Genomic DNA, 11,751 nt, shown 5'->3' on the forward strand with positions numbered 1-11,751 from the left:
GGAATTGCATTTTCCTCCTCTTGTATTAAAAAGCATCTCATTGTATTTATACGGTATGATTCATCCGCATTTCATTTACACATGCAGTTGAAAAAAAAAACAGTCCAAAGTGAAATCAGATGGATTTCCTGCCATTATATTATGCAAATATGTTGTTTTTTTTCCCCCCCAGCATGATGCTTCTCTGCTGCAGCAAACTTTTGTTTTTCCTCCAGCAAGGCCTTTGGGGAGGGTGTTTTTTGGAAGAGAACATTTTGCTTAGATTTTGTTTCTCTTTTTCTTTTTACCTCTCTTTCTGTTCATCTCAGCTGCAAGTGATCACTACCTCATAGGTAACAACATCACGGTAGCTGTTCTGGGAATAGTCATTCCTATCGGTGAGTACTCTTGACTTTCTCGCTGTGTTGTCTTTGCTGCTTCTCCCTCCTTGCTTCTCCGTCTCTGCTTGTCATTTAAGCCCTGCATGTTGTGTGTATGTGGTTTGTATGTGTGTGCACATGTTTGCATGTGGTTGGCCTTTAGAGTGTTTGTACTCCCACCTGACTGATTAAAATTAGTGTGTTTTTGACTCAGTTATAATAACTATATCTGACTTTTGAACATATAGGTTCTACACTAGCCTCAACAGTGATGTTTGAGCAGAAAGTAACCAATAGTTTAGTAATTGAGAAAATGTACTGAGCTGTGCTATTATCCAACAATAGCCTCCTGGCCTACGGCTAGAAAAAACCATTATGGTCCAATAAGCTTGTCAGTCAGCGATGGCCAGGCCTTTGTAATGTGCACATTATACCATTATTAATGAGATTTGAGCGAATGGGAAATTCAATTCATGTTTTGTCATCACAATTGACCAGCTGTTATAACATTAAGCTCATGTTCCCACTATGATCATACAGTATGCTCACACAGCAATCAATCCAGTGCTCTGACCTATTTCTGTGACCCCCAGTGGACTGAGAATGGGTTTCACAGTTGCTGGAATCAGTTTTTGAATAGGAGGAAATATCTTAAATAGCTGAAGTGGGAATTAAGTAGACAAAATGGTGGTTTTTTGCTCAGAGCAGAGGAAATTTCTGACTTGGGGAAAAAAAACAACAAAAAAAAAAAACTATGACTATTAAGCCACCATACTACCATATATGCTAATTTAGGGTAGGCGTACAATGAGAATACAAGTTCTCACAATCAAACTTAATTTATTCTATTAGCTTTGATTAAAATGAAAATCAAATTTTATGGAAATATTTCATACTTTCATGGCTAACCTAACTGAGAAATCAGCTGAATGTGCAAATGACCTTATAGTAGCAACATATGTCGCTAATTGAGATCTCTTTCATCCCTAATATTGAATAGTTTGATAAGTTATAAGAGCTCTAAAACATCGTAAAGCAATTTTTTTTCTCTTTTCATTCTCGACAAATGAGATATCAGCTCATTAAAACAACCCCCGAGACTATTAACCCTTCCTCCTCCATCCCTCATTCTGTCCTTCTGCCATTCATCGAGGCAGTAAATCCCTTCATTCTGCATTTTTTGGCAGCTTTGAAACATTAATTATTGTTGGAGGTCTACAAGGGCCGGATTTCTGCACCCCAGTTCTCCGCTCACATCCACTAATGCACCACGCCCACCCACATCTCCACAAGGGGAATCAGCCCAACAATGATAATCAGTATTTAGCCAAAGTCAGGCTGTTATGCTGCTCTCTAATTGGAGTGAAATTTTCTAAATGAGACAAAAGCTGATGTTTTTTTTAAACCAGTAAGCATTTAGAGAAGAACAAAGGAGAATCTGGGGTTTTCAGCCCCAGTCACACAGGGATCTCAAGTGCCCATCCAACAAAAGAGCAATTAGATGAGGCTTCCGTAGGGGATGCAGACTCAAGATCTCAAATGCTCCAGTCCCCCTCTATCTCTTTCCCGCTTCATGTTCCCCTGTCCATTCTCCTTCCCATCCAAAAACACCAGAGTCAGGCAGTCTGCAGATAGGATTTAATTTTTCAGGCCAGGCTAGTGCAAAATTAGAAATCATAGCCCAAATGTAGCACAAGAAGAATATGGTAATATGACAGTTAAGAAACATTGTTGGGTCCTTATCGCTGGCCTCAGGATTAGCATGCTGTGCTACAACATTGAAATGATAGAAAACTGGGTTTCAGTCTTTGAACATGCATGTACTTGTGTACCTTGCAGGTGGAGTTTATAGTATGTATGTATGATGGTGCATGCAGGCATTCATTGTTGTAGATAGTGCATGTGCATTCATGTTTATGTGTGTTTTTGATCATTCTGTGAGATTCAGACTGAGAGGGAATGTAAATGAATGTTCATATTCAGTATGAAGGCTCATTGTTTTTGGTTTTAACTACTAGCCACCCCTATCCTGATGGATCTTGTGATCAATTTAGTTTTTAGATGATGGTATTTTCTGTGCAAAAAACTGTAGCACCTCTGCTCCTTCTCCCTGAAGGCTGATGTTTTATTTCAGAAAAGTATTTTCATAATGTTCACAGAGGTGGTCTTAGTTTCAGCTGTGGTGGTCCACCTCCAATATAAAAACCTGGTAACAGATTTTATGTCCTCATCCATTCAAAATTTGCACGTGTTCTGATGCAAGAAGACATTAATAACAGCAGTTTAGCTACAGTAAACAAGATCCTCTTGTGGCAAGAACTGTTCAGAATATTCCTTGCTTATTAGAACATGAAGAGAAGCCACAAATAAGCTGTTTAAGTGCTTTTAAGGCTTAAATTTATTTCCATTTATTTTCCATTATTGGTATCTTTTATAGTTCAATTTTACCAGGAAACGTTTTTAAAAACGATCATCTTTTTGCTACCATATTATCACTTCTCTAATTTATTCAATGCCAACAAAATGTGGCTTCTCTAAAATAAAGAATTCTAACACAGTGTGACACTTTTTCCCCCTTATTTCATTCCCCTACAAATCTCTCTCTGCATGGGATTTTATAGGATTTTGAAAAATAAAGACAGAAAATAATGAGCCTTCAGTACATGAAAGAAAGTGTGCAAGACGTGTTTGTGCGTGTGAGTGCTTAAAGCGCCGCTCTGTGTCCCCTGGGCTGTGTTAACGCTCCCGCCGTGTGTTGTTGTTGTGTGTGTGTTAAACACATGCAGTCCCTATCCTTGCCACAGTGGTCATCGGATTGCTCTGCACCGGCGGATACCTGGTTTGGCGCAACTGGCGGCGCAAGAACACCAAGAGCATGAACTTCGATAACCCCGTTTACCGCAAAACCACAGAGGACGACGACGACGAAATCCACATCGGGCGACACAGCGAGTCCATCGGTCACGTCTACCCAGCAGTGAGTGGCAGCCACAGTCAGCCATTCATAGCGCTCCCTCTAGGGGGCGGCATCACAGACAGCAACTCGCACTGGTACTCAGGGGCACCAATGCTCTCCAGCAGCAAATGAGAGAAAAGAATCTTTGGAAGAAGATTCTTTGGGATATGGGAGGATGCGTAGGGATTTGCTAAAGCCCGTTTGTTGTACATGTACGCCTGGTGGAAAGAAAGAACAGGCCCGCACATGCACACTCCCACATACTCACGCATCATTTTTGCAGTTATCACTGAAAACACCAGTCATACACACATATTAAGCCCTGCACCAGTACACCATGTTCACAATTTATTCACTTTCATTGACCATAATCATACAGTACATACATTTTATCAACACACATCCTTGTCGCCAACCTGCCATCCCATTTTTTTTTGTTAACATTCTGTGTGTTTTTCTGGTTGTTGAAAGTTTTTGTTTCGTTACTGGAAGACAAATTTTCTCCTGAGGGCCCCATTTGCCAACAAAACACATATCATCTGTTGGTTTACAGCAGCAGCTGATGCACAAGTTCAAATTTTTTACGAGTCACTAGACATCAGCAAGTATTTGACACAAGCTAGGAATTTTTTAGCTAAAAATCACAACAAAGGGTTACCCAGGCATTAAGGGGACATTAAGGCTTATGTAATTAATGCTGTCTTTATGCAGTGCAGTATGTGCATGCTTTATGGGGGGGGGGCTTCTGCAGTGGTGTCTGTTTATTAGTACAACAGAGATGATTTTAGTGTTGAGATGTCTGTGAGGCCAAGGAACAGTAGCTATATAGTCACCTCAGAAGGCTGACTGACAGGACAGCACAGCACAGGATTAGACCTTTTTGCAAATAAATTGGATTTTTAGAGTAGATAGTAACATCACGACACTGCCCTTATGTGAATTTTATTTTTCTGTTACAGCTTAAATAAGACATAAAAGATAGAAAGGGGAGCACAAATCAGAGCCTAGGACAGTCTAAAATAGAATTTATCTCATATTCTACCTTGAGTGCAGTTGCAGAAGCGACGTATCTTCACATTTCATGAGTTGCAGACTGCCCTGTTGAGTTCCCATTGATGCAGATGCATTTTTGAGAATCACTGTTTGGCTTGAAGCTGCATTTTCTAAAAGAGACAATGCCATCTGTGATTTGGACTCAAATGTGCTTAAATGAACCAGCAAAAGAGGATGTCATCAGGGTACTTACGCCATTTAATTAATATATTTGTTGTTTTAGGTACAGGAGAGCAAGCAATGAAGGAAAGGGCAGCCAAAAAGGATTATGGGGGGGGATGGGAGTCTAGCGCTTTGATCGGTTGGCATGGTAACACAGATTTCTTTGTGTTGCTCCGGAGAGAAAGGAAGCAAAGAATTCTGGGTATCATTGGCATGATGACAGGCTGGAGACACACACTCACACACACACACACACGAAACAGGTGCACGACTGAGTCATATTAAGATTCAAGGTCGAAGTAACCAACCACCCTCGGTGAAGGGCTGCAGGGAGGGACGATACTCTTTCTGGTCTCCCCGTTTTATTATCAGCTTCTGTACTGATCTTTTTTATTGTCTTTCAGTCCTTTAACTTATTTTCCTCTGCTCTCCTCTCCTGTCCTCTCCTCTCCTCCTCTCATCGTGTTGTGGCAGCATGGCAACTCAGACAGCCAGAGAAATCAGGTTGGCATTATGTGGGCCAGATATTTGCAGCCGTAGGCAAGCATCCTGCATTTCTCACATAGGAAGAGCCAGAGAAGGAGGGAAGGAACAAGGGGGGAAATGGGAAAGAGGAGGAGAAGAAGAAGAAGAAGGTCAGGGAAAAGGAGGGAGAAGGGAAGACTGCGATGATAAGAAAAGGAGCAGGAGAATTTTTTGGTGTGGGTGGCATCTAGACTGGAATCTATCTCCTTTTCCTCTGATTTTGTTCCTTTGTTCTCTGTTCATCATGCCGCTGTGTTTCCTTTTCCTGTTTCCTATCTCATTTCTCTCTCTCTCTCTGTCTCTCTATGTCTCTCTCGCTCTCTCTCGCTCTCTCTCTCTCTCTCTCTCTCTCTCTCTGTCTCTCCACCAGCCTACTGTGGTAACGGTCTTTTTATCTGCTGTTTGCAGCGCGTGGCACTCAGTCTGGAGGATGATGGCTATCCCTGAGGGGGGATGCAGCCTGCCCGCCCCCCACCCCACATCCACCCCCAACCCACCCCCAATCCCATCCTGGCCCCTCCTCTCACCACAGCCTCCACACCACTACAATGAGGCCAGTGCAGCGCAAAGGAGAAAGAGAAGGAGTCCTCATTTTGCCTCCCCTTTTAAGGAGCAGGGATGACATGTACATCTTGTAAATCCCCTTCTCTCTCCTACTTTCTCCACTGGAGTAACATTACTACCACTACTAGCCACTACTACTTCCTTTTAGTGCTAGTTTTTAGTGCTCGTGCTAGTAGCCTCTGCTCCACTCCTCTCTTCTCTCTCTGCCTCCTGTTAGCAGTAGTGGTGTGTAAAATGCTGCTCGATGATTTTGTTCGAACTAACTTCATTCGGCTGTCTCAGTGCACATTGTAAATACGAGGCTGTCTGGCCACCATGCAAGGGGAAAGAGCCAGCATGCAGTATTTTTAATTCCTCATATTATGACTCCTTATTTATTTGTATGTGTTTGCTGTTGTAAATATGAAATCAGCATCTCTCAGTGCACAGTGCTCAAGGTAGATTTTGCAAGGGTATAGTCGGCATTTTATTTTTTATTTTTCCTCATAGTTCCCCTTACATCTTGAGTTGACAAGACAGGTGTTTTTTTAAAAAGGGGAATGTCACCCTTTATCACACCCAGCCCCTCAGATTCCCTTGACATATTTAGGCAGGCAAAGCTAAATATAGCCAAGGGGAAAGGAGAAAGAGAAAAATGATTGGGCTGTCTGCGTGTTTGGAGGTGATTTCGGGTTGAAAGAGCAAGGGAGGGTGCTTTCTGTTGAGAGGAATAGGAGGATTTGTGCCACCAGAGGGTAGTGCCTCAAGGCAAAAAGCAGCAGGGCAGAAAAGGCAAAGGATTATGGGTAATCCTCTCTCCTGGTATCAGAGGTATGCGCACAGTCGATAATGAACTTGGGATTGTTTGTTCATTTTCGGTCGGTGTGTGTTCCTCTTTGACTTTTTGTTTGTTTTGCATCTTCTGCAATCAATATTGTAGAGGTAAAAGCCCATTTCCAGACAGCATAGAGAGTTACAAAACACTTTCCTGTGGCTGTTTTGAGAAATAAGGCTCTGAGGTTCTGAGGTCACAGAGATTCAAACATCACATCTAGCATAAATAAACAAAATAAACTATTTTCTATTTCATTCAAGAGATTCAGAGGTTTTGGTTTTCATTATTTAAAAGAAAAAACAAAAAGACTGTTCAAGCCTGTCAGGGATTTGTTCTCTGTTGTTTAGTTGTTGAGTCTGTATACATTTAAATGGATAGTTGCACACCTTGGAATATAGAAATGAAGTATAAGAAAATAAAGTACAGATTGAAATGAAGAGCCAGTTCTAACATTGTGTACGGCTTCTGATTCCCAATTAGGAGAAAGAACAAACATCAATATATTAGAAGATTGATAGCAGTAGACACCTGCCAAGTGTGAGTTCTTATGTCTTTACTATATTTTTAGCTATAAGAGCCTTTAACAATAATATACTTTTATGGGTACAGCTCCCAAACCATCACTTTTCATTTGATTGGACATAACTTGTTTCAAAACCTAAACACAAGTGTTTGAACTAAAGCACCCCGTAAATATGGAACTCAATGTTTGCACAGCACTGCTTTTGGTGTTTCAGAGCCCTATAACTACCGCATCTTCACTTCTCCCTTTAACCGTGTAGCTGTGTGTTTCTAGATGAGATGCTGTAGAGAAAGAGCCCACATTTGTATTAAATCACTTCCTGCTGTCGCTGATTGTTCAGTGTGGATGTAAGTAGCCCCGTTTTGTATTAAAAGATGAGTAATACACTAAGCCTTCACTGACTGAGCCAAGCATTGATTTGATTTGAAAGCTGGATATAGAGGAAATGTGTAAACCAGCGTAAAGAGCTGATCTTCCATTGGCTTGCCACAGACATGCTTCCAGCCCATTGAATCAGATGGAATTTATGCCCAGTGAATATTGCAATAATTGCTTAGAATGTGTTGTAATGGTGAATTACTAGAAGTCGTTATGACAAGTTAACATGATAGCTGTTGCAAGTTGTTGTGGCAAATTAACAATTGTCCTATTCTGGGTGTCATTTAGTCTCTACAGGGCATTTCAAAGTGGATAAGCACACTCATAATGCATTATATAAGATATAGAGCTGTTTTTGTGTGTCGGAATTATACATACAATACCGTTCTTCCATTCTTAGAATAACAAATATGAACAAGGGTTTGTTTTGGCTGAGCTTTGGTCTTTTTATAAACCTGACATATGGCTGAATAGCAAGCAAAAAAGCATACAGTATAATGCAAACATGAAAGTCTTCCAAAATAGACTCAGCATATGTATTCATACAACTATACAGGCAATTTGTGCACACAGTCAAAACACAGCTGATTACTGGTAGTTATCACTCATGGCTCACACTGTTTCCTGGAGAGGTTTGCTCAGTGTTAGATGCTCAGGTAACCGCAGGGGAGGAAGAGACACGAAACAGACAGAGACAAAAGTAGGCAGGATATGACTGCCAGGATTGAGACTAAACCATATGCGAACAGGTCTGCACTCAGATGATGAATGGTGGGTCATTTATTCTTCCAGATTTCTGCTGATGTTGTCTCGCAGTACTCTGACACTCCCTCCCCTGACCACTCTCAGAAAAATGGTACCCTTCTCTTCCCACTTTATGATGCACAGTGGGTGATTTGTATACACTGTATTTGACAAGCGGTACGCTTGACAGGTAAATTGTAGTCCCCTCCAACATTTTCCCCAGCACGGCGCTCCCCCTACGCCTATCTAACGAATGAGGATTGAGCACAAGGGGGATGCCATCTCCCTTCATCTTAACCTTGTACAGATGAAGCAAAATGAAATGTGTTACACGGTGGGGGAGACTGTGACTCAGCTCAGCATGATCCTGGACTGGTTTGCTTGGTTCCTGCAGTGGTTTTTAGGCAGGATTTGGGATGGACATATATGAAACAGTTTAAATGGATACAGCTGCATTTTGATAGAAATGTATAAATAGTTTTAATGTCATCAGGAGGTATGCTGGCTCATGGGAATTTTTATAGATGCTGACATTGTCTAAAAACCTCTCAGTACTAAAGAAAAGATTAAAATAACGATTAATAATGTATGTAAAGTGACAAGAAGGAAAGACACCACAGGTCTGATATCTTTGTGAATTTAAGATTTGAAAAAAAAAATGCAAACCCTGGTCTGAACCTGCTCTACACCGCACACTGTTGTTCGTGTCCATGTTTGCTTCAGGTGTAATGGAGTTCCATACTGAGGGTTTGCAGTTAGGAGAATAAATTGCTTATTTATTGAGGTGACTGAGCGTGGCATTGTAGAAAAGTTATCATTGCGACAGAGCAGCCGTCTCCCCAGAAGGACACGTAGAAAGTCCAGAGTGTCATTCATCATATGCGGTAATTGTCATCGTAGTAGAGGGCATACTGTGACCGTATGCTTTTCTGAACACCTACTGATTGTTGTTCCATATTTACGGGGATCAAATAGGAGCTAATCAATGCTTTGAAGTCGGCGTCATCATAGTTTTACAATCAGTAAGCCCAATAAACATTCAAAAATTTTGAGCACCCTGCCACCATGCTGAAGATGAATAATAATGCATTGTTTGCGTATGTTTGTGTTTAGGTAAATATGTTGAATTATTCAGTTATAATAATACAGGTGCTATGTTGTATAGGAAGGTGTGTCTCCAGATTAGTTTTTTATTAATTATTACTTGAAGTCTTTTCAGTGTTAACGCAGTAGTTACTGCATTGGAGAACCATGTGCAACATGATATCTTGTACACGGTTATTTAACACTAAGTAATGGAATATTCCTAACAAATGTGTATAGTAAGAGGCATTTGACATTCACAACAGGTCCAACCAAAATCCATCCATAACAAGACTATTTCTGATTTATTTCATGAGAAATATATTATATGTTATTAGCTGATCATAGAAAATCCTAACAGCCCTGATAACCCATAATCTATTATAATTGTATGCCGTAATCATAGCGTTCCTGATTTGTGCTCCCTGTGCATAACTTTCATTCCTCTCGGCACTCTTCTAGTGATCGTTCCCAAACAGAAAATCTGATCCATGCTGCTTTAACCAGGATGCACTGAATGCTCTCTAACATCTCTCACATCTTTCCACCGCTTCATTTTCTCATGCACTGTATCAAAAGTAACGCTACCTATGGGACTTCAAGTCTTTCTGTGCTTGTTATACTACTGAATTTTAGTTTAAAGAGCAAAGTCAGCTTTGCTTTATCAGTCCACTCATGTTTCTCTTGCCACCCCCATCTTCATCTTAGCCATCAACATCTTTTCTTTGGCAAGGGCTATCAGTCTTTGGGTAGACAGATACATACACACTGGACAAACGGAAAAAAAACGCTGGAGGAAATAACCTGGAACCCCACAAATAACAAGAAACCCCCAGAGCTGGAAAAGAAAACCCTCTCCTGACTGTGAACCAGCGAACAGGCGAACAAGCATGCTCAGCCAAGAGAAGCTGCCCCCCCGGCTACAGTTTTGGACTGTGAAAGGAACCCTCATTGACTCTACTTGGCTGGCATTTAGCTCTTGTTGACCCAGTGACTTTCCTTCACCAACTGGTTCCTCTTATTATCATGTGGTTTTTTTGGACTGTGAGTCTGTAAGTGAGTTGTAGTTGTCACTCTCTCTTTCTCCTTGACAAACCATTCCCAGTTTCATATTTGATCTACTTGATGTTTGATTACTTGAAGGGCAGTGTTCAGTCGCCTACATTTTTCTACCAGTCAGTGTAAAATGAAGGTTTGGGGGAAGAAGACGGTGAAATCTGTGTATGTAAATCTTTCTATGGGTTGGGATGATGATATACAAGGGGCAACATTTTGATAACAACAGTACCGTCACAGGTTTGAACAATATTAACTTCAACAGGGAGAGTGAGGTGGGCAATCATTGCACACATCATCACTGATACTATTGGCTCCAGTTGTTTTGCAAAACTGTCTACCTGCATTTTTCTCAAAATGCCACTGATGTGTTATTCTCCGCAAGGAAATCTCAAAAACCATTCGGGGCTCTGTCCATTCCACAGCCATACGACAGGCATTTTTTTAACGCTGTTTGTTGCACAAAACTTTTCAAGAAGCCTTCTGCACTGTGTAAAGAGATAATGTTCTTAAGAGGGGAGGACAAAAAGGGGGTGGGGGGGTTGGTCCAATGGTACAGTCCAATGGTTTTGAATCATGATTTGTAAATACGTTTTCATACAGCAAAAACTTTTTGATAATGTTTTAAATGTATCTGTAAAAAAGATGTACATAAACCTCTGGGGTAAAAAGGAGTGTAGACTATATATGAATTTATTTGTACACAAGAGCACTGGATTTCTTTACTACTTGATTGTAACTAAAAATTAATAATCTGCCAAAGTGTTTTTATTTTACTTTTTCTCCTGTCTCTTCCATTCATTTGTGTTTTTGCTTTTTAACAGCATTGCAGATTTTTAGTGTTCATACTGTATTTAATTCTGTTGAATAGATTTTGTTGTTGTGTGTTTTTTAAAAAAAAAAAAAAAAAAGAAGAGGGGTTATCATTTTAATTTATTGGTGCCTTGTTTTGTGCTCCTGTATACTTTTACTCTTTCTGTTTTTCTGTGTTACGTGTCTGCGGGAGGGCAGGGGATGGACTGGTGGGTTGGTGAGGGGAGGGGTGGGGGGTGAGTTAAAAACTTAGCAACTTCTGTACTTACATGGAATATCTGTACTGTATGCCAAAATGGTCACACTCACGTTTCTATGAAATCAAGCTGTTGATAAATATCTCTATATATTGATATATTAAATTTATAAAAACTGTCCAACCTTTAGTGTTGATGCTTTATTTTGTTTCCCTCTCTGTTGAATCTAAGAAACCTGGAAGCTGCTAAGTAAACATATTTAAAAGTAGTTTCAGTATTCATTTAAGGAATACATGAAGATTTGTAACTTTACACTTAAGCATCCAAATTTCAGTCCCTTCAAATTCGGAGTGCTTTGAATTTGTCACCATCAATCAACATCACTAACCTACACTTATATGCTTTTGACTGACTTAGAGTAAATCGGCTTGCTGTCAAAAATAATCGTTACCAGGCAACATACAAGCAACCCAAGAACATTGCTGTAAGAGCATATAGACACTGTGGTAACCATAGAGGAGTTA

General features: G+C 40.5%; 1 protein-coding gene across 4 annotated transcripts in view; it reads left to right on the forward strand.

Moving 5' to 3' along the window:
- Window positions 1-11,410, forward strand: part of lrp8 (low density lipoprotein receptor-related protein 8, apolipoprotein e receptor) — a 181,186-nt gene extending 169,776 nt beyond the window's left edge. Inside the window, exons 17-19 of one of the 4 annotated variants that reach the window (XM_067596390.1) lie at window positions 309-377; window positions 3,146-3,336; window positions 5,464-11,410. In XM_067596390.1, coding sequence (XP_067452491.1) covers window positions 309-377; window positions 3,146-3,336; window positions 5,464-5,502 — 299 coding nt within the window. In that variant the 3' untranslated portion in view covers window positions 5,503-11,410. Of the gene's footprint in view, window positions 1-308; window positions 378-3,145 lie in introns of all 4 variants that reach the window. The other 3 variants (XM_067596391.1, XM_067596388.1, XM_067596389.1) reach the window with 3 other exon arrangements.
- Window positions 11,411-11,751: the final 341 nt, after the last annotated feature.

Source organism: Thunnus thynnus, chromosome 8 (assembly GCF_963924715.1).
Source record: "Thunnus thynnus chromosome 8, fThuThy2.1, whole genome shotgun sequence".
NCBI classification, from domain to species: Eukaryota; Metazoa; Chordata; class Actinopteri; order Scombriformes; family Scombridae; genus Thunnus; species Thunnus thynnus.